Source organism: Drosophila montana, unplaced genomic scaffold (genome assembly GCF_035044405.1).
Source record: "Drosophila montana isolate Dmon_TW-CO22-7 unplaced genomic scaffold, ASM3504440v1 contig_3733_1, whole genome shotgun sequence".
Taxonomy (NCBI): domain Eukaryota; kingdom Metazoa; phylum Arthropoda; class Insecta; order Diptera; family Drosophilidae; genus Drosophila; species Drosophila montana.
This window is the reverse complement of record NW_026998620.1, coordinates 7,199,018-7,225,535: the sequence shown is the minus strand read 5'-3', so window position 1 is coordinate 7,225,535 and position 26,518 is coordinate 7,199,018. Positions and strand designations below refer to the sequence as shown.

General features: G+C 40.8%; 4 protein-coding genes across 4 annotated transcripts; 2 read left to right on the top strand and 2 right to left on the bottom strand.

Annotated features, from left to right (window-relative positions):
• Nucleotides 1-1,497: 1,497 nt before the first annotated feature.
• On the top strand, nucleotides 1,498-3,060 carry Ctr1B (Copper transporter 1B). Its single transcript, XM_064694232.1, has 2 exons — nucleotides 1,498-1,707; nucleotides 2,231-3,060. Exons 1-2 carry the CDS (start codon nucleotides 1,627-1,629, stop codon nucleotides 2,690-2,692), a joined length of 543 nt encoding a protein of 180 aa, XP_064550302.1. The 5' UTR covers nucleotides 1,498-1,626; the 3' UTR covers nucleotides 2,693-3,060.
• A 52-nt stretch (nucleotides 3,061-3,112) lies between these two features.
• Nucleotides 3,113-18,540, bottom strand: Poxm (Pox meso). The gene is made up of 2 exons (XM_064694231.1): nucleotides 17,583-18,540; nucleotides 3,113-4,518 (listed from the first exon to the last, which is right to left on the bottom strand). Exons 1-2 carry the CDS (start codon nucleotides 17,590-17,592, stop codon nucleotides 3,512-3,514), a joined length of 1,017 nt encoding a protein of 338 aa, XP_064550301.1. The 5' UTR covers nucleotides 17,593-18,540; the 3' UTR covers nucleotides 3,113-3,511.
• Nucleotides 6,333-7,403, top strand: LOC135436409 (skin secretory protein xP2). Its single transcript, XM_064694005.1, has 3 exons — nucleotides 6,333-6,485; nucleotides 6,538-6,613; nucleotides 6,671-7,403. Exons 1-3 carry the CDS (start codon nucleotides 6,348-6,350, stop codon nucleotides 6,994-6,996), a joined length of 540 nt encoding a protein of 179 aa, XP_064550075.1. The 5' UTR covers nucleotides 6,333-6,347; the 3' UTR covers nucleotides 6,997-7,403.
• Nucleotides 18,541-25,602: 7,062 nt separating the features above from the next.
• Nucleotides 25,603-26,477, bottom strand: LOC135437333 (cytochrome c oxidase subunit 7A, mitochondrial). The gene is made up of 3 exons (XM_064695262.1): nucleotides 26,319-26,477; nucleotides 25,802-26,170; nucleotides 25,603-25,739 (listed from the first exon to the last, which is right to left on the bottom strand). Exons 1-2 carry the CDS (start codon nucleotides 26,334-26,336, stop codon nucleotides 25,916-25,918), a joined length of 273 nt encoding a protein of 90 aa, XP_064551332.1. The 5' UTR covers nucleotides 26,337-26,477; the 3' UTR covers nucleotides 25,603-25,739; nucleotides 25,802-25,915.
• Between the last annotated feature and the right edge of the window lie 41 nt (nucleotides 26,478-26,518).

The following is a 26,518-nucleotide window of genomic DNA, read 5'->3' as shown; positions in this document are numbered from 1 at the left end:
TTGAATACTAGAGATGTTGATAATTTTTATTAAATGATACTTATTGACTAATTTTATATTTCAATAGTATTTTATTCCAAAAGATTTCATAGCGCAGCCTTAAAAACGGGGGTGCAAATATAGTAACTATGCATTTTAAGCTTATAGGGCATTCAAAAGGATAATTGTAATGTCTAAACAATTTTAATTTGTAGAAGATCTAATTTTCGAGTACTTATCTTTCAGTATCTTTAAGTTTTAGCATATAATCATAGATTTTGAATTTGTATACATGTCTCAAAGTAACAGGAAGTTTTTTAGTGTTATTAGACAACTAAGTAAATCTTTAGAAATTTAACCAATTCATTTAAGCTACGGCACGAAAACAAATTCTCATTACAGAAGTCGACAATTATAGTTAATCTCATGTTTATTATAGCTTTTTTTATAACATTGGCCTATGTAGGTAAAATTATGAAATACAAACTATGTTGAGAATCCAGGAGGTGTGAACTTCTATCAGAATAAAACATAAAAAGATGAAAAGTATTTTTAAGCAAATGTGACCCATGTGATCAATTGAAGTAATACATGTTAATTTTAATCAAAAAATTGTATACCACTGGGCTGAATGTCTATGCACTTTGAATGTTTAATGAATGCATTATATTTAAAAGGAATAGTCTGTTCTAGTGCATACAAATGTTGTTGAAGCTTTGGGAGTTTTGGCCAACAGCTTTTACCAATTAACTATTCAATAACCCAACCATTTAGACCAAGTCAATATCGTTTACCGTTTATTTTGCACGCGCCACCAATCTTTCGAAATCTGCGCACGGCAACTAAGAATAACCGTAACTTTTGCACACGGCCGTAGAGTTTTTGCGCACGGCCATTATTCAAACGCAATTCTGCACCAGTTAGAAACAAAACATTAGCAAAGCCAAGTGGGCCTAATGCAGACATCGAGCAAATTCGCTCGCCGACGGTTGCTATCGCTCAAGAAATATGCACATTCATACATGGGAACATACTTGGCTGCGCACAATAAAATAAATACTTTGGCCAATTACCAATAATCTTAATTACCGCAAAAATACGATGGCCCTCTTACGAACTTCAGCAAATCCATAAATCAATATTGAAATAGAATTTCCTCAAGACAAAATCCAAATTTATTGATCTACCAAGTATCCAAGCCAGATCACGGCCAGCTACACGGCATGCAGATCTGCAACTGATAAATAGATGGGCTATCATTAACATTTATTTGGGTTGCCATCTCACTTGCTTTCTCTCTCTCTCTCTCGCTCTCTCTCTCCCGCACACCTGTCGCTGTGTCTGTTAGTCAATGGTGTCAACATCGTTGGGCTCTCCTCGCATGCGCGCTATCGATGATATCGCCGCCTGCACTCCGCGCGTGCTGATAACACATATTTCTCAGAGATAAGCGCACCGGCTATCGCCTTGGCGGGATTAGTGTCAGGTTTTCTTTAAAAAACAGCATACGTTCGTTTGTCCCGAGCAGTCAACGTTTCGCTCTCAGCAGTTAAGCAAGTGTCAACACGCTGTTATCACTGGCTCTGGCTCTTAACGTTCGTGTTCACTTTGCGGCTTATTGAATTATATATCTAAAATCCAATTACAATGGACTTGATGACCATGGACCATGATGATCATGGAGATGAATCTGTTACCGCTGCCAAATCTTGCCCAATGATCATGGTGGTAAGTTTCATACTAAAGCATCACTCCATTGCACTCACTGCAGCTGCAGCTTTTCATGGCAACAACAAATCTAGGGGTTTGGCGTATATACTTACATATATTCGTCTGCTTTCGAATTTATTTGCTGTAGCTGTAACAAATGTCGCTCTCCTTTGCATTCAGCAGCGAGTGCCGAGATTTAATTTAATTTCATTCGCATTCACCAGATTACACTCAGAGCACATCTCTCACACTCTCTGCGCAGGTACAAATACATGCAAACAATTGTTTGGCTGTGATGCTCTCACTCTCAATATCGCCCCAACATCGCGTTACGCTCAACTCGAATAGTACACTCGAATAGTGAGCTTTGTTGAGCAAGACACAGATATTAAGAAATACCGGGTGCTCTGGCGATAAGAATGCATGTAGTAATCTGTTAGCTATCATGTATAATCTAATTTACCTGTGTCACCCTGTGATCAATTTGTTGTCCATCATAGAATTGTGCTCAATATTTATGTCTCTTCCTCTCTCTCAACAGTTCCATGGCGGTCACTGTGAGCGAATTTTGTGGCGTGGATGGGTGGCAGCAACAGTTACCGAGTTCGCCTTCTCCTGCATTGCATTTTTCGTGTTCTCTTTTCTCTACGAGCTGCTCAAGTTTCTGCGTGAGCAACTGATTCGACGGGAAATACGCAGGGAGGCTGAACTGGCCGCTGAGCTGCGTCAGAAGAACACTGTAAACGACTGCGGAGGCGGCTGCTCGGAAACGCCACTGGCCGAAATCAGAGAGAAGACATATTGGCAACGCATTTTCAACACGCCGCACATACTCCAATCTCTGTTGAATCTGGTGCAAATTATCATTTCCTATCTGCTCATGTTGGTCTTCATGAACTACAACTATTGGCTGTGCTTGTCCGTGGTTTTGGGTCTGGGCGTGGGTTACTTTTTCTTTGGTTGGATCAAGAAGGATCCGCAAGAGAGCGAGTGTTGCCCTTGAACAAACTATAATAGGCCAAGGCTCACATAATTATTTACAACACAATATGTATGTATAAAATTTAAAATAAGCCTGCAACAAGTATTTTTTTGTTTTTTTTTTTTGTTTCTTGTGTTTTTTTTAAGTTTGATTGAAGTACCACGCCTTCAGTCCGAGCATGTTTCTTGTCAGCCCTCTTTACCGCATAGTTATTATAAATTTGGCATTAATAATTTGCTAAAAAAAAAAACCAATTTTATTTTTAAAATTTCGTTTTGAGTTTTATGGCATAAATTAGTCAACTAGTATTTACTTAAAGAGCATAATGTACAAATAATTATGAGAACAAGAACCTAGGTTTAATAAAGTTTTTACATTTTATAACACAACTCAATACTTTATTTTTGTTTTAACAATTAAAAAGTTGCCTATAAATGTAAAAAAAAAATGTAAAGAAAATCTCCAAAATTACATCAAATTCGTTTAAGCAGAGAGCTCCGTAGCGCCACCCGTACTACACTTGCCTAGTATTTTAAAATCATTTAGACCCTTTGCCCAATGTCTAACTAAAACTTCCGACTGAACCCTATTAATCAATTTTTATATGCGAGTTGTTAGTGCTATGGGCGTACGGACCTTAGAGTAAGCCTAACACTATTTTCGTATATGTATCATATATGATTATGAATATATATATAGATAGATATATCGTAGTTAAACCCTTCACACAAGCCTGACTAACAATTCGAGCTGCAGTTACTTACAATTGGACGCGATTCGAAACCCGTCCAACTTACATCAACCGGTCCAGGAGGAACTGGGAGCCGTTGCGCCGTCGCCTCATAAGCCGGTTGCCCCGGCCGTCATCATGCCTCCGTGGTGGTGGTGATGATGCATGCCGCCATTTTGAAAGTACATGTAGTAGTTGTAGGGCGGCTGTTGTGCCGCTCCGCCCTCGCAGTCCAGCAGCGGCTGTCCGCCGGTTGCGGCGGTCACCGGCGACGGAGTCATCGGCAGCGGAGAGACTGTGTTGCCCTGGCAGCTGGCGCGCAGGGCAACGGCCTGGTGATGCGCCAGTATGTCGGTCACGGAGTGCGACGAGGGCCAGTGGGCGGCGGCCACGCTGCGCAGCTGATGCGTCTGCGCCGACTGCGGCGGCGAGGGACTGCCGCAGGAGACGGCCTTCATGCTATAGGCAGCCGCCGCGGTATACGGCTGGTAGATGGAATTGTAGAGATGGGCGTGGGCGTGCGCATGATGTGCACTGGCCGCCACCGCGGCTGCCGTGTGCTGGTGATGATAATGATGCTGGTGCGCGGAGTGTGTGTGCTGTACGGCGCCGGCATTGGCTGCATTATTGTTGCCGCCGGTGCTGTTGCTGCCGTTGCTGCCCATGCCCAATGATGCGGACCCATTGTTACCGGCACTATGATGATGGCCAATGCTGCCCAGCTTGTTGCGCAGTATGCGTGAAATGGAGCTCACGCTGGGCACATTCGTCTTGTCGCATATGCCCTCGCTGAGCAGGCGATCGCGTATCTCCCAGGCAAAGATCCCCGGATCGCGCTGTTTCAGCTCCCGTATATAGTTGACCACCTTGGGTGTGGTGACACGCGGCTTGGAGCCACCAATGGCGCCCGGCAGTATGGAGCCCGTCTCGTGGTAGCGCGCCAATATCTTCGAAACACAGCCGTGACTCACGCGCAGCTGGCGCGAGATGTCGCAGGGTCTGATGCCCAGCCGGGCCAGCTCCACGATGCGCATGCGCGTCGCATTCGGCAGCGGCCGGCCGTTCACAAAGACGCCGCCCAGCTGATTCACTTCGCCGTACTGCGGGCACTGCGACTCTGAAAGGAGATCAAGCAGAGAGCACTATATAAATATGTGTGTGTGTGGGTGAGCATAGAAAAAGCAACAACAAGAGCTAACGAGAGGGCGAACAAAAGCACATTTGCGTCTAATTAGCTCCGGTTGGGAAGCCGGGAGCGGATTGGGGTCTATGGACCTCTGGTTCGCCTGAAAATCGCTACGCTTTGCTTCCCAGAACTGCGGATGTGGGTGTGTGTCCATGTGTGTGTGTGTGTCCATGTGTGTGTGTGTGCGAATCATGCTAAAGATTGTGGCATAGAAAGAAAAAAGCTATATAAATGCGCCGAACGTGCGGAAATGCATTTTGTATGTCGACGCAATGATTAGCCGGAGCCGGAGCTGTCCCAACAGTACGGTCTTTACCTAACTGAACGATCTATCGAAAGGCCTGTGAATTACTTAACATATTTCAATTAACAATCAAATCAAGTATTATTTTATGATTTTTTTTAATCTGGGCAAACTTATGATTCAATATGACTTTATTTAAAATAAGTATAATTAGTTCTATATTTCATTTCGATTTAATTTCAAATTAAAAGCAGACAAAATATTGTATATTTAATGTTCATTTATTTTTTTTTATAAATGTTTATTTATTAAACAATAAACTATATTTCTATATTTAATTTAAAATGAATTTCAAATTAAAATATTGTATATTTTATCTTTTTTTAATTTTTTTTTATAAATGTTTATTTATTAAACAATAAAATATATTTTATGTATTTTTGTATGTTTGCATAAATTAAATTTTCATTGTGAAGTTATTTTAATGTCAAGTTTTGGACAGTAAAAAAAGAATTCGAAATTTTAAATATTTATATGAAAATGGTTTATATAGCAAAGGTTCTCTATTGGATGGAGCACCTGCTCCTCTGCCCCGAGGCCGGTGCCAACTTATTACAGTCACTTAGGAAAATTCGCACATCTGCGTCGTCCAATTTAAAATCATGTAGTTAGCCTCAGGTTACACAGCAACAGCAGAACAAGAAGTACAACTTTAACTAAGAACACGTACAGGGCCAGCAAAGTGCCCCAAAGAGCGCCATAAAAATCACAATAGGGCTGCCGAGTTACACGCGCCGCAAGTGCAACTGCAACTGCAGCAAGTGCCAAGAACTCGGAAGAAGGAGCCCGAACAAAGGCCAAGGAATTGGAGAATAGAGCGGGATAGAGCAGATGGAGCCGTCCGAGGAACTAACAAGCAAGTGTATCGACCTCGATTGGTTTTCATTCATAACTGAAATATTCTAGCTGGTAGTTTAACGAGGCGCTCCCCATTGCCATAATTAAAATAATGTGTGTGTGCGAGTGTGTGTGTGTGTGTGTGTGTGTGCTGGACTGTTGCAGAGTCTCGTGTTACAGTCCAAATTGGAAACCCTTCAGACACTTGTTGCCCCAACTGAAGCGGCATCAACAGCAACAACAGCAGCAACAGACTGCATCGAATTTCGTGTACTTTATGGTTATGCATTTGCGCATTTGTCAATTGCACTTCGATCAGTTTTGTTTTTAATACGGAGCTGGGGCCATTCGCCAGACAAATGGGCCAAGCGAAACGTGCAGCTGCATAAATAAACTAGCCACTGCTCCCAACAAAGTTGATTCTCATTGGGAATACTAGCTCTAGCGTATGGCTCAGATACAGCCTCAGATACAGATACAGATATGCTTGGATCTGTAACCGAGTTGAGCTCGTGTAAAAAAGCCCACATAATTCTAATTGTTGCATCATAAAAGCATTTACTATTTGCATTTAGTGTGTTCCAAGCACGTTACAAAAAACAGGCATCTATAAAAGCCGATGTCTCGGCCAGCTCGCATCTCAGTTAGAGTCAAGATGCCTTTTGGAACTAAACATATTATTTTGCTTTATATAGTCCTGGCGCTGAAGTCTCAGGCAGCGCATGCCAATCCTGCCGAGGAACGTGCAGCAAGAACGGTAATTTTTATATCTTGACTGAGATTCGCGACTAAGTCAATTCGCTTTGCAGAAAAACGATGTGTATGACTGGATCTCAGGCATATTCGGGGACTACGACAGCGACGAGAGCGATTCGAAGGAGTATTGTATGACTTGGGTGACATTGTGCTTGGTCTCTATATAAACATGGCCTATCTTTACAGTAATCTGTCGAAACTGTACGGTAATTGTGGGCCAGGCGAATGCCACAGGTACAACAGCCGCTGCCGCAACGGTTGCACCCATGCCAGCACCTCCCGCAGCTGTTGTACCTATACCAGCTGCGGCTCCTACGCCATCTGCCGCTCAAACTCCACCTCAAGGTGCAGCCCCGGCGCCAGCTCCAGCCCCGGCGCCAGCTCCAGCCCCGGCTCCAGCTCCAGCTACAGCTCCAGCTCCAGCCCCGCCTCCAGCTTCAGATGCAACTCCAGCTCCAGCTGCAGCTCCAGATGCAGCCGCAGCCCCAGCTCCAGCCTCAACTGATGGTTAACTAACATAATTCTTCCTGTTTGCAACCTCGCTCTTTTCCACTGACGACTGAAAGGAGTTTCTAACTGATTTATGCACTTATGATTAAGATTTCTCTAAAGGGATTTGGTATACGAAGCAAGTCTGCAACGTGCTGAAACACATTTGCTTAGTGCTGTTTAAAGCATCTTGGTAAACGGTTCAAACTTTTTCTATTTACCAAAAAAGCCAAGCTACAGGTATTTCTCTACGTTTTATAAAAAAAAAGTTTTTCTTAATTTAAAAAATGTATTCTAAAACTTTCTCATATTTTGGAAACAAATTCCTAAAATTTAAGTTTTTAACAAATATTTTCCTAAAATTTCTTTGTTTTACAAAAATGTTCTCAAAGAAATTAAAAATTTGCAAAATTTAAATTTTTAAACAATATTTTCCTAAGGTTTCTTGTTAAAAAAGTTTTTCTCATATTTAAAAAAATAAAGAATTTAAAATACAAAAATATGTAGAAAATATTTATCAATTAACAAATTGAAAGTATTTCTAAATTTAAGAAAATATTCTAGTTTTATCAATCATTTTTCTCTTACTTAAAAAAAGACCCTCAAAAGTAAATTTCTATATATTTTCTATTACGAAGAGGCATACATATTCGACAAATTAAAACTAAAGTTTTAGTTACGTATTTTCCACTTAAAATTTCCGATTTAGCTTATATATATTTTGTAAATATTTTGTAATTTCCGGTAATGGTTAGCCTTCTGAATAATTTGTCATTTAATATATATAACACCATAAATTAAGCCAGGTAATTATTATCGAGATCTTATAATCGGATCCGCAAATCTCAGTCTTAAGCATCCACTTCAGCTGCACATCAAGATTTAACACAATTGTTTTGACATAAGTCACAACAAATCGGCTGGCGCTCGCCGCAGACCCACACGCATTGCCGTCTGTGTCTGGGATCTGGATCTGGGAGTGGGACTGGGGCTGGGACTGGGACTGCAGAGTGTGGAGTAGCTGCTTCATTCAGCTTCAGACTCGGTGGTTTTTCTTTATGTAGCTGTGAATTTGTCGTCTTTGAACATTTTGCCTGGCATTTTCCCAGTGACAGCAAATGTGATACGAAGGCAGCCCAACTTGACATTATGTTTGACATTTGTAATCTTGCGATCGTTAATTATTTTCGAATTGAGTTACAAAAGGGGGGCCCACGTACAGGCAGAGCCACACAGGAGCAAATTTTCTCAATGCCAACGCGGCAACAAGTAACGCCAAAGATCATACACATTCGACAAATGTTCCCTTACCCGGATTTGGCTGCGGTTCTTTCTTCTCTTCTTGTTATACCCTTGCAGAGGGTATTATAATTTTGTCGTGACATGTGTAACGCATAGGAGACATCTCCGAAACCATAAAGATTATATATTCTTGATCAGTATCAACAGCCGATATATGTCTGTTTCTATGCGAAGGAGTCTCTCAGTTTTAAAGCGTTCTTTATGAAACTTTGCAAAAGTGCCAGTTTCTGTTGCTCGCAGTATATATGTATGTCGGACCCAGCCGGATCGGACTACTATATCATATAGGAACGATCGGTCGATAATTAAGTTGTTGTATGGAAAATTTCTTAGTTTTTCAAGATATTTTTTTACCATACTCGGCACTAACTATTTTTCCTGTGCTTCCTAGATACGGGCAAAGTACTATGAGCATTATGAAAATTTTGCGTCTACAAGGGTATTAAATCGTCGGCGTGCCGAAGATAGCCCTTCTTTCTCGATTTTTTCTTTTATTTTTTGTCTGCCTCGATCCGTCGGTATCTGTGCGTCCCCGTCTGGCCAGGCATTCGTGGCATCCAGTGGCAGTGATAGCTGCAATTTGTTGCTCTGCTCAACAACATTATCTTCGAGTGCTTGACTTTTGTGCTAAACGTTCATAAATTTGTCTCCACAAATATTTTTAGTTGTCTGCCCCAATGAATGACGCTGTGCGTATTTCTATTCTGTTCGCTTTGTTTTTTAGATCAATGTTTACTGTGTCATTTTAATGGCTTTTCAAATACGCATGACATCAATTTTCGGCAATTACTGAAGATTAATGGGCGCCAAAGTTGACCATTGTTAATAATGATATTGAATTATGCCGGCCGATAAGGATGGCACGCTTACTAGCCCGAAAAATTGGAGCCCTTCACCAGCTATCAAGAGTTTCCAGCTTATCACCTAACTTGGCTCTCTAATGCTGATCTTCGGCTTACGCTCAAATGCAAATGTTGACTTCTGATTTATGACCAATAGCCATAACAACATCCGGGGATCCGCTCAGCCCGTCTGCGAGTCAGCGGCTCGCTGGAAATTAGTCACGTATTTTTGCTATTAGCGCTACAATTAAATATACCATGGATTCGCTTTGGATTGGGGCTTAAGATGAGTCAAGAACTTATTTGCAAAAAACATTTTTGCGACGTGCTACTTGTCCATGAAAACAAATTCAGATAAATTATTGCTTATAAGCTAGCCATAGGCAATTCTTCCATTAAAAACATATAAAGTAGTTTTTTTTTTTTTGTCGATCGAATTTAACGTTTAACCGTTAAATATGGGATGATCTTGTTAAAAAAAAAAAAACAAGAAGTACATGAGAGAGACACAAAAACAATAACTGAAAACAAAGTAAATACATATGTGTGTATTTCGAGATTCTATTGCGATGGGCGTGCAGAAAGCAAATACTTCTTAAGTCAGAGTCCACAAAGATTTAACTATGAGCTACCGTCGCCGTCAGTGACCCTTCGATCGTGCCACAATGACCCGGTCTAGGGTGCCGCATTGCCCGTCGGCATTGGACTTTATGTTGCCCGGTGTTGGTCTTATTAAAGGTGCAAACATGCCACCGCCGTTGAGGATTCAAATTCGAGAGTCGCGTCGGTTACGATCAGAGGGCGATGCAAGTGCCGGGCAGCTCCCAGCTCGGATGCAGCTGAAGTGTTTGCCCGTTGCCCGTTGGGTTTATTTTGCGTGTTTGTTTGCTCTCTGAAACCTTCGAATGTGGAGAGTCCACGTTTTACGTAGACATGCATGTATTATTGTTTATTTAATTTTAAGTTACACACAAAAAACAAAAAATAAAACAAAATGGGCTTGGGCTACTTAAATGCACGCTCTAGACCATGTTTGCAATGATGTCTATAAAAAAAACTACATTCGGCGGCAAGCGACAGTGTCGATAATGCTACATTGTCTCTAATGAGTATCCGTATCCTGGCATTTCCACTAGTCACTGAGCTAATCAAGACAAACAAGACGGAAGCTGGGCCTAGCCGAGATCTCGGCGACTGCTGATCCAAGTAGCTGTGCGGTGGCTTCTGTTAATGAAAGGCAAACACACCTACGAAATGTGAAGAGCTCTGGCAAACAGCTTAAAAAATCATAAACTCATTTTTTTGTTTTGCTTTTGTCAGGGCCAGATGAAGAAGAAGCAAGATGCGCGCCCTGCCCTGCCAATATTTGCAGTTGGATTTTAGTTTTATGAATCGATGCGGGCTGTCATTAGAGTCCTGCTGCGGGTCCTACGCTGCTGAGCTGCAGCGGAAGTCGCTATCGGTAGCGGGTACAAATGGCTAACAAATGACTTTGTTTGCACTGAAATCCTACACTCTTTCCCAGTGAGAGAGAGCTGGCAAGCCCTTGAGGGCGACGAGGGCTTCCCCTGGTGCGAGCCGAGAACCGAGCAGCATGGCCCGGCGCAGGCCATAAAAAGCTCAATTAAAATTGTCTATAAAGCGAAATTATAATTCATAAATTCTGGGAAATTGCCGAATACAGTGGCGGCCATTGTTCTGCAGCAGCCGCCGTTGCGACGGCCGATAAACAAATTACAAAATGCTCCAGCAAATGGAGTAGCAGTTGCCAATGCAGTCAGATGCCTTTATTTACGCACTTATCTCGCCTTTCTAATTCTTCGAATTTTTCAACAACAACAAAAAATTATTTAAAATAAAACATTCGCTTTGACAGAAACCGCTACGAGTTTCCTTTGGCAATTAAATTTTTGCCAAAGGCGTGCCGCATTTGTATGCACATATAAATTATATAAAATCGTTAAAGGTTCACCAAAAATTCACCGATGCATGCAAATCCAATTACAGGAGCAATTAACAAACTTTAACTAACTATAACTAATTAAAAATAATATTTTGCTAAACAAAACGATAGCGCGCGATCGCAGCGAAATATATATTTATAAAAAATATATATATTTATAAATAACTAAAATAAACGATGGTGATAATCAGTTAAGGGCCTATCATATCAATGCTGCGATTAAAAATGAATACATACATATGTATATAGATGTATGAGTATGTATGCCGATTTATTTCCTACTTGACTGCTGATAAGAAAAGATTATTCACACATACATATATGTCTTCTTTTTATACCCTTGTTTTTTATTGGTCTAGGCAATGAATTGGAATCTCTGTCTGTGACAGTGTCTTTTGCTATTATTTTTATTATAGTTTCGAGCAGAAATATATTCACATACATACATGTATGTATGTATGTATGTTTGTTTCAGTTGAAATTTGTTTCTGACAGATTTCAAATGCCAAGGGGCAATAAACTAATTTTATGCATAATTGAAATTAACAAATTCAACAGACAACTGGCCATTTGGCCAGCTGATAAGCGATTTTTGTTGTACATTTATATTTTGATGTCTATATGTGCACAAATTAAATACATTGTATTATTTATGACTTGGGATTATGCCATGGGCCATAAGCATTTAATCAACGATTCGCAATTCAGCGAACCCAACAATCAAAACACAATAGAAATGCAATAAATTAAATTAAATATCATTTCGAATTTAAGCAATGAGCAAAATGTCAATTAACACGTTTCCACTTCAAACGAAGCGTTCTATAATTTACCATTATAATGCATTTGTCGTAGAAAAACACAGACTAATTAGTTCGACGCATACAAAGGAAAGGCAAACTTTCGATAAAATAAATAAATAAGACCAATAGATAAACAAAATGGCCGCCAATTGGATTCGCAGTGCGACTGGCAAATTTGTGACTCTACGCCTGCAGAAATGGAATATAAATTTGGCATGAAATGGCATCGTTTTAATTTTATAAATTTTTTTTATTTTTTATTTATTTTGAGGACATGATTTGCGTTATTATTTTACCACTGCTGCAAAAAACTGTACAGCAGCAAAGAAAGCATGGCAAATTAAATTTCCTTTTTCACTTGGCTTTATTTATTTATTTTTTTTTGCAACTACACGCTGCAATATGGCTGTGTGTATAGTGTAGTGCCATAAATCTCTTGCTCTTGGCATGCGGTGCCCGCTTCCTTTGGCCACTGCCCGGGACAACCATACAATTTGATTGACAGTGTGCTGCCGCCGCCAAAAGCCAAGAGGGTGAATTGTGGATGCCTATACTCTGTATAATTCCATTTGTGTGGAATATTGCGCACGCTCGCAACAGAATAACAGTTAAGTTCTTACAAGTGCAAGGTACTCAAAGCATAAGCTTAATGCAGAGTGACCGTGTTTCTTGTATTTTATCGAAGCAGAATTTCTTAAAATTTACCAATATGAAAATACCGAATTCAGTAGATTAACAAACTATTTTAAATTACAAATCTGTTTTTACTTAAACATTTATGCATTTAACCGAATATGCCTTGTCTTAGAATATCCTATATCTTATCTTAGCTTATTATCAGCACATAAATTAATTTTATTTACATACATATTTAGCCAAGCTTAAACTTACAGCAATTGTATATTTCGCTATCGTGATCTAATTTTATTAGGATCATGTAAATATTAGATCACTGTTAAGACTATTAACATACCCGCTGCAATATATTTCTCACTTCTGTGCACAGTGTGACAAAAAGGAAAAAATGTGATAACATTGCAGCTATAGAGGGTATCCGCTAGTTAGTCCGACATTTCATTGTTTCTTTTTTCATTTAAAACGAAAAAAAAAAGTTGATTTGCATTTGCATTGCAGCAAAAATTAATTTAACAACTCAGTTGAATTCTGTTGAGGCTCGGCGGTTTTATTTCATTTTTGCCTGCATTGCGTATACGCAATGTTAGCCCCCATTTAAGCATACTTATATACACACAGACACACACAATGTATGTATGTTAGCAGCCCAAACTTATTATGCTTGTTTTAAAAATAATCTTTTCACTTTGTTCGGTGACGATTAAAATTCACGTTTTACATGATTTCATGCCAATATACATACTAAGTGCTATATAAGAGCTTGTCGACAACTTTGCATTCGGAGCGTTGCACAATTTGCCGCACAATCGCATTTATTTATCAGTGAATTTTACAAGCCAGCGCTCACTTGGGCCAGCCGAGAAGAAGGAAGCGTCTGCCACTGTCCGTCGATTTGTCCCTTTGAACCGAGCCAATGTTATTCCCATTTAATCAGCAAGAGTTCAATTTCTAGCGTTATCATGCAAAAAGAGTGCGGGATTGTCATGTGTTTACTTTAAATTAACCGATCTTTAATTTGTGCTTGCTTCTGGTACGCTACATGTCATCGCGCAGGGGGTTTAACTTATGTTTAACTTACAAAGATCGAATAGGGGGGTTGAGGAATATATAAATTTAGTTTATGATAATAATAAAAAAACCCATGTAAATTACAAATTGTCTGCCTTGAAATAGGATTAAAACATAATTTAAAGGACGGGATCTAAAAAATAATTAAATTAAATAATAATTTTTTTTTTGCGTTTCTGGCTAAAGTTTAAGTTTGTTCTATCCACAGTTTAATGAAGAATTCGTAAGTTTAATAACATTTATTTTTATTATGTTTGTGCTTCGGTTTTGGATGGATCGACATCCTAGCACACATTTGCTATATACCATGTCTTCTTGTACTCAAACTGTCCAAGCCTTCGATAACGTTTAAATAAATAATTGTTTTTAAATAAATCGCATCATACAGACATCTCTGCATATAAATCTTAGATGAACTCAATATAAGCTATTGCTTTAAATAATAAATTAAGCTCATTACTTTGTGTGAGCTCCGCCTTGGAGCACATGCGCCCTGCACCCCCAGCCTCACCCTCACCCTCACCCGAACCCGCACCCTTGCCCTTGGCCTAGGGCATGTGGATATCAAAAGTACATAAAACTAAATAGATTCCTTCAGCGTCAACAACTTTGTCTGTCAACAGAAATGAATGGCTCCATAAATCACGGCAGCCACCGCAAACTGGCATCGCACTAGATCCCAAGACGCCGAACTGCACTAGGAGAATATGACAGCGTCTGCTGTGAGCTGAGCCCCGAACCGCGGGCTGCCTGTGCCTGTGCCTGTGCCCGTTCCCGTTGCCGGCGCATGTAAGAGGGGGCGCGCCCAAGACATGCTGCGGTGACTTCAATTACGCGTACCAAGAATGTGGACAATGCGAGCGCGCATTGCCCAAATGCATGGCAAGAGCAGCTAAAACAATGGCAAATTCACAAAATCCAACCAATCATTGCCAATGTACTAGAACCGAATCCGCTGCGCCGCCAGCGAAGGCATCCGAGCTATGTGCGACAAGAGAAACGCCCGCCGCTGACAGGCATAAATTTTGGCTGCGCTGTCATGTGTTGCCCGGCGCACTTTGAGCTCTGGAGCTGCAGTTCCGGTCGTAGGTCGTGGGTCGTGGGTCGTAGGCCGTAAGTTGTCCCCTTTGGGAATCGCCAGCGGCATCAAGGGGTTAGTGCTAGACTTAGTCGAGCTCAAGCATCTAGCCAGATGTTTGGCTGCTTTGGCATCATATTGATGAGTGCGCATTAATTACTGCCCAAGGGGCGCCAACACGTGCCCCTCTTTGTGGCAGATGCAGCGATTAGAAAATCATTAAATTTATGTTAATGAGCAGAGACGTCATTTGCGCTGCTCATGTTGCACTTGCACTTGTCAAGTGCCAGCAAATCCTTCGGGATGCGGCTCCAAGTGGGCGGCCATCATCAGCATAATGATGAATATATACGCACCAGCTAACTGGCGGCTGATTTAATTAATGTCGCCTCTGTGCGGGCCACCGACGCCATATAATCAAGTAAGTCAAGCGTTGGCCAAAACTTGAACGCAATCAGGAATATCAGGAGTTTTATGATGCCGTGACTGCCGCCCTGCCGCCCTGCTGCCCTGCCGCCCTGCTCCTCCTGTGCATATGTGTGTACATATATACACTTCCATTAAGACGTGTACACATTGACGCGACTCTTTCCTCGCTCTCAAGTGTTTGCCTGCATTTGTGACCGTCTTGGTCGTCGTTGTTGTTGTTGTTCTTATTGCCTTTTGTTTTACTGCCCATTTCTGTGATTTTAGCATCTCGCCTCGACTGCGTCCGCTGGGGCTGCCCGTGTTGGGCTTTTATGTTTAGCTACCGAAGTAGATGGCTACCGGTAGCCGTTAGTCACGCATTTCTGCATCTACCATGGCACTGGCTCCACTGGCTGCACTCGCTGCACTGGCTCCACTTCTCTGTCTGCATCTACGTCTGGCCGTTCTAAGCAAACAATGCTGTGCACAAACAAAATGTCAAAACATCGAAAGCAAGTCATTAATGGACCAAAGTGGAAGATCTTCCAAGCTCTAAATGCGGCAGAACAGCGGCTACATTCGTTACATGTTGCATAGATACAAAAATTACATAAATACTGTGTGAATTTGTTGGAGTTTTTTATCATAAATAATAGCTAAAATATATGTTATTAACCAGCGGGTATACCCCGGCCTTCCCCGAGACATGTATTAAATAAATTCTCTCAAAGATCTTTGAAAATGATTTTGAAGCCGATCGCATGGTAAACAAAAAACTTTCATACAAACGTTTTCCGCCAATTTACCACTGTTGCGGGTGGAATTTCCCGAATCGCTGAAACAGATATTTATTGAGTTCTTTTGTAGAGCTTTGAATCAAATCGGAGAAACTAAAGACTTTACCAAAAAAATCTTTGAATCGCACATTCCACCGAGGAAGCTTTGAGTTTGAGACAAATGCGAAACACGTCCTAAATGATTTTTCATATAGATCCTTGGAAATGAATTTGAGCGCGAAACGTCACCCACCAAATCTTTGAACCCCATTTCCAACAAGGAGGAATTCAATTTTTGAAAAGTGGGAAACACTCCTCAAGTGAAAATGAACAAAGATCTTTGAAAACGAGTTTGAGGCCCATCGAAAGGTTAACAACAAAATTTCATTCGAACGTTATTCGCGATTTTTCCACAAGTGCGGGTGGAATTTCCCTGCAACCTCGTACACCTTTATCACATAAGGTAACTACAGTGAAACTTTCAACTTTCCAGCTCTTACGTTGATCACCAATCAGTCAGCCAGTCAGTCAGGACAAAAGGTTTAATATATAGAGATTTGTTGTAGCTGTTCAAAATTCCATTCGCATAATAAAAACCTCAACAATATATTCTTATGCAGAAACATTAAATAAATAATATTTAGCTTTAGAGTAAACACATGATAGTAATATTCTTTAAAGATATATTCTAGCACATATTTAAGAAATTTGTACATTTCAATAGAACTACTAATTTATATATATTTATATTTATTTATCACTTACTGAACTGGGCTAATGATGGAAATGATGGCATCAGGCAATTACATAATTTAAGTCAAGCACTTGTTTTAACGCATGCCAAAATATTGAAATTGCGTTTATTTTGAAGATTGCGCCAGATGCCTAATTGAACATCGATATGTCCACAAATCCGGCACTCAAAACAGCCCTCTACATGAATTTTTGGCCGGCAAGCTAAAGTTATGCGGTATTATATTCATGTTTTTTCCTCTTGTTTTTTGGGCCAAAGTATATGGACAAACAGAGACACGGACACTTGGCGGCAAAAGTGAAGACCGCACGACAAACACTGTGGCACAGACCACAAACATTACAACGATCATTAGTTAAATTAGAGGCATTGACAACGTCGCCGCCGTCTACCAGCGATGTTTTCCACTTGGCCAGCTCAGCTTTGGCATCGCCCATCTTCGGGCAAGGCAAACAATTGACTCGGCTACCGGGAGGCTGTCGATCATGCGAAGAAGGCGGCAAGCGGCGGCGGCTTCGTTGGCGCTGCTCACCTTTGAAACGAAAATCAAAAGCAAACACGGCTATATCGAAAAGTGTCTTGGACTTGTACTCGAGGGTAGCTGCTCTTTGTTTGCATTGGACATTGCGACACCGGGTCAGGTGTTCACTTGGCGACTGGGTTAGCAGGATGTGAATGCGCCCAAACACTTTACGTCTGACTTCTGTCTGAATTTCCCCACTTTTGTCAAAGAAATTTTTGTACCCAAGCCAAGAAATCCCGACGGTTTTCTAAGATTTGAGAATGGGATTCCAATGGATCAGGCTGCTCACCTGATCGTGCTAGAAAGTTAGTATTGGGTATCCATAAGGATAATAATTTCTATTTTTTTAACAGACATTTATAGCTTTAAGAAACGAAAGCTAGTTCTTTCGAAAATAAATGTTAATTAGCTAGTTCAATATGAACATTATTAATTGTTTATGTGGCTCCAACATACCTGGGTCCATTTCCAGATTAAAGAACTCCACAATTGTTTCTGCTTTTAGCTATCTCAGCTTCTCGTACGCTACGCCAAATCCAATTTCAGTACTTTCTCTGTGCGCCCGTTCAACGCTTGTGAATTTATATTTAAATATATGTTTTTTTTTTATTTAATTGTAATCGGGTGGCAGGGAGTTTGGGTTAACCGTTAAATAATCACACTTGGACGTATTGTTAGTTTCAATTAAGGCATGAAATTTGTACAAATTGACGGCGCTTGTTGCCGGCGCGACGCCAGTTGGGTTGCCTGATTGGATTTCGATTGGGTTGGCGTTTCGCTTTGCTTTATCGTAGTTACGGGCTACCTGTAGACAGGTGAGTTGCTGAACCACAGCTGAAATCTGATTAGCACATTTTGGCAATCGATCGGTGGTTTTTGTTCAAAAATTATCACGCACTTTTCACACTTGATTTCTGTGTGTGGTTCTTTTGGTCACTTTACGAATTTACTTTTCAGATTTAATACAATATTATAAGAAGCATAGTCGGTGGCCAGAAATTCGCCATTAATAACAAATGCTTGTTTGTATTAATCGGAATCAGAATTTCCATCACACATCAAACACAAAGATCACACTTATTCTTGTCACTTGCAGTTCCGCATTAAAATCCAATTGCCCGTTGCTTTCAGCTACTGATCCGTGATCCGTGATCCGTGTGGGAGCAGCGCGCCTTTCACTTGCACAGTCACAGCTCCAACTTGTTGTTGTTCGTCACCCGTGTCCACTGCGACTAACGGTCGCTCGCGTTCATCAATCCACAGCCACATGCGAAAAGAACCAACAGCCAAAACGAGCAACGACGACGACAGCGACGCAGCATCCCAAGATCTTGTTCTCTCTCCTTCTTTCACTCTCTCTCTCTCTCTCCCGGGCTGTTTGCCTGCATGCAACTGTGTGGGTGCGTGCGTGTGTATGTGCATGATTTGTGTTTCCTCTTTAGACTCGCATTCATATTGCACACACTCTCACTGAGGGCGGCGATCGCTTTGTATTTGTTGGTTTTAATGGCGCTGTTGTTGTGTGTTGGTGTGCGTGTTTTAGTTGGCTGGCAAAAAAACAAAAATGAAGTATGTCTGCCAGCGAACAGGAGCGCACTCAAAGGTGCAAGCGCCTAACATCCAAAAAATCAGTTATTAATTAATCAATTGAGTGTATACTTTTCTTTAATTTAAAAAACGTATGGTTAGCTTATATATGTATAACACTTACAGGGTCTAGAAGAAAATCGGCCAGAATATATTATTGTATTCGGTATAGTAACATAGTTAGTTAGTTTAGGATAAGCGTAGGAATTTTATAAAATATATTAGAGCCCAAAAGACAATAACCACCCTCGATGCGCTCCTGTGCTCCGACAGCGATAAATGTACAAATATGTGTGTATGCTTCAGTGTGAGTATATATCTTGTAGTTGTATTCTCGTATCTCAGCTGCGCACGAGTAGTCTGCTCTTGTGACTCTGACTAACCATACGCAACCGGGCGGAGTTAATTTTTGAATGCTTGAATGGCCAATCTGAAGCAAGTAAGCGTATCCGTAGCGTTCCGCAGTGTGCCCGAGCGATGTCATGACTTTTTAGCATCACACACATACTGAGGCCGACTGACACCGGGAGGCGGGGCCGAGGCAGACCGCCTAGTTCGACATCGCCATTTAGCTGATGATCGCGTGCATCTATTTTTGCTTCATTAACTAAATCGTATCGTTAGAGCGATCGTTGTTGCTAATAAAGCGGCGCAGGGCCATGTCCCTTTTTGCCTTTACCCAGCCAGGAGGGGGCCATGGCCCTCTCCACCTTGTATCTGGTGCGGCTGCTGTCGGCGTTGCTGAGATGCTGCATTTCGATTCTCGCCGAGCCGTTGCGTTTCGCATGGTTAGGCTTAATTATAAAAAATGTTTTTGTCTTCATATTATTGTCACTAATATTTTATTTCGTCATTTAATGGTAGCTGCCAATTTTTGTTGTCGTTCCCTCATTAGAATGGCACTCGTCTCACGTCGCTCTATTACATTTACATTTACATTAACATTTGCATGTCAATCTCTGTCTGCTTGTGTGTACAAATGCATGTATGTGTGAGCGAGCGCCCACGTTGCGATTGTGTGCACTACTCTCACACACTCTCGCCAACGAGTTGGACACGCCTCCCTGCGATCGGTTTGGCCTACCTGCGCGTACCTTTTGTTGCGAATTTAACTCGCTGCTCTCTCGCCGACTCGTTCTGATGATCGCCATTGTGAACGTTTGTTTTGTGAATGATTCTGTTCAGTTTTTTATGGATAACATTGTCCATTTCCCTAAAGCAAAATTTCAAATGTTGTAACTAGCTTTTTACATGCTTGTTCAATATTTTGTAATAACTCCCAAAGTCGGCGCATTACGTTCAGTTTTTCTTTTTCTTTTTAATTTATCTCTTTAAATAAGTATGTGGCTCTATACTAATTTGATATTCTCAAGCATTCGACTGCCTGATTGATGATCAACACACAGTCCAAGCCGTAAGGTCTAGGAAACTGAATTCTAAATTATATTTTAATCATCGTAAAAGCACTCTACGAAGGGATGTTTTTCATTTGCAAACGTGAAAAATAAGTGAAAGTAATTGTATATAAAGAGTCTCTTAGCTATCCGATCAGATTCAAACGAATTTGCGAAGAACTACATTAAAAAAGTTACGAAAATAGTTGATTACAACTTTTCATTTTTCGTCGGATTGTCCTTATTCTGATTTTCAAACATCTACATATGTGATTGCGGAAATTCCTTCGCTGGGCGTAAAAGGTTGTTTAAATTGATAGAGCAAGATTTGAATTTTTCCATTAGCAGGAAGTATGAAAACTGTTGATAAAAATGTTAAATTGAAAACTTGTCCGGCAAGCAATGCCAAACGTAAGCTGTCTTACTATCACTTACATCTTACTATCTTACATCACTTCCCCGCTGCAATTTAAATTCAAAAAAAAGGATTTTAAATGCAGCCCTTGTATGTGATTCTCATTAATTTAAGTAAAACTTACCAGGGGTGATAAAAATAAACCGTGTGAAATATGTCTCATGCGAATTTTCTCAAATATCTTTGAAAACAGGCATAAGGTCGATCGAATGATAAACTAAAATGTTTCCTAGAACCATTTTTACGTACTTTGTATTATAGTTATATAGTTTCCAATTAAAATCGAAAGGATTTTAAAAGCCGCCCTACTATGTGATTCTCATGAATTCAAGTAAAACTTACCAGGGGTGGATGAAACGTGTGAAATACGTCTCAAGCGAATTTTATCAAATATCTTTAAAAATAGGTATAATGCCGATCGAATGATTAACTAATCTGTTTCCTTGAACCATTTTTACGTATTTTGTCTATAGTTATGGGCGGAATTTTCGCCATCGCTGAAACACGTATTCATAGAGATTGAACGGGCGAAACTTGGATTTATGCTAATAAAGTTGACCCCTATTTACCCATGGATTGTGCATTTTGAATGCATTATCTCAAATAAGCTTGAGATCGATCAGATGACTGCGGAAAAGTCGCTTAAACACGTATTTACACACAAAACACTTTGACCCCTATTTTTTCGACCAATTGGAATGGAGTGTATCTTAAATGAATTTTCCTAAACATCCTTGAAATGCATTTGATCTCGAAACTTAACCTACCAAATCTTCATTCCCCACTTCCACCAAGGAAAAAGTTCAAAACTTCACCTAAATGAATTTGAAAAAAGAAGTTTGAAAATAAATTTGACTCCGATGGGATTGGTAACAATAAATTGAAAGCCAACCGTTTTCCGCGATTTTTCCACACTAATGGATGGAATTTCGCAAAATATATTTCAATGTTTAATCGATTCAAAGCTGTCCTAGTTTATGATTAGGAGCAAGGGCTCTCTTTTATGCCAGATAAGCCTTTAACCTCTTCCATATTTGAAATATATATTTATATGTGTACTTCTCTGTATATTTATTTCAATACCCTTCTAATGTAGATCGCTTCTTTTGATGTGGAAATATTTTTTGGAAGAATGTATTTTTCGTCTTCTAAGTAGGAAATTTCACCCTTTTAATTTTTAGTATATGATCCAATATTTTACGAATTAAGTTACATACATATGTATAAGTCAAAGAAATAATTATAATAATTAGCCATATGCGAAAATTAAAAGCCGCATGCCGTAAAGACGAGCCCAGATGAAGATGGAGACGAAATTATGTGCGTTTAACAAATTGGGTGACATGCTTTGAAGTTGCCGCCAGCGGCGACAAATGACAAGCATAACAAATGAATATTATGTGTTTTTGCCTTTCTTATTTTTGTGTTATAACACCCAGCAAAAATAACAACGGCAGCAGCATCGCGAAGTCGAACAAAATATGCGCGACACTTGAGAAAACAAAAGGCGCATCCGTGACAGAGGCGTCCGCGGATTTGGAAGTGGAGTGGAGTGGAGTCGGGGGGGCAGGGACGGAGTTCAAGTGTCGTAAAGTGGGCAAAATGTGTTATAAAACTGACATATTCGGAGCAGAATCGAAGTCGGCGTCCCAACTTACATAACACTCCTCCAACTAAAGGGTGTAAACGCTGGACGGAAGCGTCGAATTGTCTACGCCAGCTACGAGCAGGCACTTAAGGTGGGATGGACCACGTTAGACGGGATCGGGATCGGGATCAACTAGGCGATGATGAAAATGTTGTACAACGGTCGGCAGCCACTTGAGTGTTGCGTCCTTGCGTCCGACGAGGACATAAAATGGCTCAGCGCAATTGCAGTTAACGATGAATTATTGGAATAAACCTGAAGCGGCTCACTTGAGAGGCAACGCACCGCAACTGTCACCTGATCCGAGAGGTTCGCACCCGGGCACGGCACGGCTAACGACCCAATGAAGTTGTTTGTAATATTGCGCGGTAGGCTTTGCCGGACAAGTCATCGGCTGTGTGAAAGATTTGGACACATGTTTCTACTTCTCGTCGGTCTCAATTTCACAGGCCAAATATCTTCCTCGCTCTTTTCCTACGGATCGCTGTGCTCTACACTATATATGTTATTTGCTGAGGCGGCGGGAAATGGGAAGCGCATCTTTCACGGTGATTTGATTTTGTTGTTGCCGCCGCTTTGCGGCGCTGCTCCCATTCTCAATCCCATTCCCATTGTCTGGGGGCGTTATGGTTTATAAATTTTAAAAATGCATTTCGATATTTTGAAGAGTTTACTTTTTCCGTAAAGCATGCAGTCTGTTTTTGTTTGTTTTCATTCAAACACAATCCCCAGATTCAATCATGTATGAGTTTTATATAAAAATAAATAATACGCGCACCATAATATTGTATTATTTATAAGCTGTATATTTTAGTGGTGCTCATAAAGTTAATTAACATTCAAAGTGTACAATTAAATTTGGAATTCTCGATATGGTTCTACATATGGAAACATCTTTAGTGAATGCATCGCTTAAAGTAATTGTACTTGAAAAATAATGCATGCATCGGAACTTTTCAATTCCAAATCTTTTTTGAGGTTTTTAACAAATACTTTAGCAATATTTGTACGTTATCTTAATGTGTATAAAATCACTTAAACATGCATTAATAATACGCGCGTATTTGATGTTTTTCGTAAATTATATTGTTGGTGTTAATTAAAAACCTTCTTCGTGGGTTTACTCTGGCCAGTTATACATAACTCGGAAGCAGCGACGAAGCCACAAAGTTGCCGACTGAGCTGCCAAATGTGGCAGGGTCCGTGGAAGGGGCAATGTTGGGGGGCTAGGGAGAATGGGTCGCCCTCTAACCTGTGCCAGGGGCACGGCTTTGTGGTTTCAAACAATAATTAAAAGCAAATAAACAGATTTGTTCAACGACTAATTGAAGCTCAAATAAATCAAAATTTAACTAAAAGCGTCGCTCAAGACCACCCAGAAAACTGCTGTGCGAGCGGCGGCAAAAAGTTGAGCTGTAATCGAAGTGTTAATAGGCCAAACTGGTTTCGTTTTGGGCATGTTACGACGTGTGGGACGTGCCTGGATAGATCGATCGATCGATAGATACACAAGCACCGTTTGAAGGTCTACTCCCGTCCTCCCTGTCCAGTGGCAGTGAAGACCAGTGGCAGCGACGACAATCTGACAATAGACGGAACGTTGACGCTGCTCACTCAACGGCCGTTCATCTGAGAGTTGCCGAGATTTGCCGCAACGTAGCCGGAGACTGAGGCAGCCGCAGCAGCCGCAGCAGCAGCGAGTTCGCTTCACGCCGGTTGCACTTGAATGCTTCAACGACATTCTGATTTGTGGCTGCGGCTGCTGCGACTGCGACTGCAGAGCATTGGCACAGGCAAAGGCCTGGATCTGAGCGCGCGCCGTTTGCCCGGCAATATTTTACGTGGAAAGAAAACTACAAAATTATCTATGCCGTAGTAAAAACAAACAAATGCAAAACGATTCTGAAAAAGGTGAAAGTTTCCATGCCATACATATGTATGCATTAGGATCGGGATCTATTGGGGTCGCAATGGCGCTCTCGTTGCATCTATCTCACTCTCGCACCCTTCATCCAACAGAGCGCGCCACAGTTAATTTCAATATGGCGTCGTCGTCGTTTCCGCATGGCGATGCTCAGATGCAGATGCGCGATGCTGCTGTTGATAGACGCGCTTTAAATGCATAAAATTGCTGACTATAAATAACATTTAATGAAACACATTTTTCGATTCTTGATTCTACACGCTACTTCCCGCCCTTTTTGTTTGCCCATTCTCATATTGTTTTTGGCAAAGGATTGAAGCAAAACATTTAGCTTCGCATCTTCTATGCGTTTTGAGTTATTATTGTAATTTGGCTGTGGGCAGTCGTGTGGAACGACAGCCAGTCGCAGTTAGCCGGAGTTGGGCTCGCCGTCATGATGGTGATGCTGCTGCTGATGATATTGCAGATCCCGTTCCGACCCGGTCCTTGGAATTTTGTCATATACACATTTTTCACAGTCTATGAAATATAATAAGTTTACGACAAGTGCACATTTTTTCCACAGCAAAGGCCCTTTGCGGTTAATTAATTAAGCAAAAAAAAAAGAAGATAGTTTTGCAGAGCAAACAGAAAATTCACGGAAACCGAATTTACAATGTTCTCCAGAAGGAATAATCGGTTCTAGTTCAACTAAGTACCGAACCACCTACACACATCCGCCCATCCGCCCAAATATGTTAACGGTAAACTCGCGTTCGTTTTAATGCGCTTCGCGTGCGCATCTCAAATTTTAAATGTACCGTAACGGCAAATGAAATAGCAAAATAGTTGTTCTTCGACTTATTTCTCCCCCTCACACACAAGCACACAGATGCCAACGGAAACACACAAATATGTGAAAATATGTGTAAATTGCACAGAAAACTCTTAAAATGGCTATATTTGTGTTTCCCTTTTTTATATTTTAAATGCTTTAGTTTTATTTAAGTGTTTATGGAGAAATAACTAATGAAAACGCCTTAAATTGCACATTTCGCTGCACTTCTGTGCGTTTTTTTTTGTTCCTCCTTTTTTCAGTTATTAATAAACACACAACATGCATGTTGTTGCTGGTTGTGCGTGAGTGTGTGTATGTGTGTGTGTGTGTGTGTGTGTTCGGCAATGTGTGTTAAAGCGCAGCATGATTCGCTCGATTTAAAATACATTTCCATGCCAAAGGCAACGCGCCGAGTTGCCGCCCTTTGATTTATAAATCGGACTCCTCGCCACATCCAACCCGACACATTGACACAGCGGCGGCCTTTTTCGTTTTGTCGCTCTGTTTGTTTATTTAATGTCAATGCAATTTAATGTTTGAAAGTGTGTGTTTGCTTTGTAAGCCCGCGACAAAACAAAATAATACAGACAAGTCAAAGATTCGGCAAATAATATTTTAGAAAATCCAACCGAGCTTAAGATGCATTCCTTTAAGTTGCTGAAATAAACTGGATGAAAAACTTCTTGTAATCTTATTACTTTACAGACAAGTTCTTATATTTCCAAGCTTGAAATGCTTTTGCGAATGTTTAGACACACTTTTAACTTAATTATTCTAACACAAGCAACAATCTATATGGTTGTAAACGAGGTTTGTGGGCTCTCAGCTCTGCAAGATATTAGAATTAGAAAACCTCACACAAATATATAGGTATGAACTTGAATACTTACACTATCAAAACACAGAAATATAAGGTAACTATGCTGCAACAAATGTGCCGGGGATGGTTATACGGATTTGCTGGTAATGGCTTAGCTTAAAGGTTAGACTATACTGCTTGCGCCTTACTCCTGTTTCTGGGGCACACTGAGCTCCCAGAAAAGCTTGCCCATGCCACCAATGCCGACCAGGGCAAGCGCCATGGTGATACGGTACAGCACACTATCGAAAGCGGAGCCCTTCAGGAAAACGGGCTTGCCATCCTTCTTTTGGAAGTGCTCCTGGACCTTACGGATTTCAAAATAGCCCTTCTCAATCTGATCCTTGCTGGTCGCAGTTGCACGACGGGAGCTGGTGGTAGCAAAGCTGCGCACAACGGCCTACGATAACAAAATTTGCGGTTAGTTTGGGTGCTCCAGCAATCTTACGTAATTAAATCATAATATATGCATTCTTCCAGGAGAATGTCATGGATAAATTGGAAGCTTCATAGTCCATAAATAATAATGATTCTCATTTTATACTCACTCTGGATAGGTTCATCATTTTGCTCAAAATATTTTTATTTTTAGCAATCGAAATGCAAATGGTCTGAAGTGCTGAACCGAAAAATTTACGGGCCTCAGATTATGACAGCTGTTTGACGTCTATGGAGAACATAGTTGCCACATCGTTTCGAAAATGCCATTCTCGTAGATTTGCCATTCACCATTGTTCGTAGGCGCCAC

Bases quoted from the DNA above. Each gene is read 5' to 3' on its own strand.
- LOC135436409 (XM_064694005.1), top strand. From the start codon at position 6,348: ATGTCTCGGCCAGCTCGCATCTCAGTTAGAGTCAAGATGCCTTTTGGA. The intron at 6,486-6,537 runs GTAATTTTTATA...TTCGCTTTGCAG, and splicing joins AGGAACGTGCAGCAAGAACG to AAAAACGATGTGTATGACTG. The intron at 6,614-6,670 runs GTATGACTTGGG...CTATCTTTACAG, and splicing joins GAGCGATTCGAAGGAGTATT to TAATCTGTCGAAACTGTACG.
- Ctr1B (XM_064694232.1), top strand. From the start codon at position 1,627: ATGGACTTGATGACCATGGACCATGATGATCATGGAGATGAATCTGTT. The intron at 1,708-2,230 runs GTAAGTTTCATA...CTCTCTCAACAG, and splicing joins CTTGCCCAATGATCATGGTG to TTCCATGGCGGTCACTGTGA.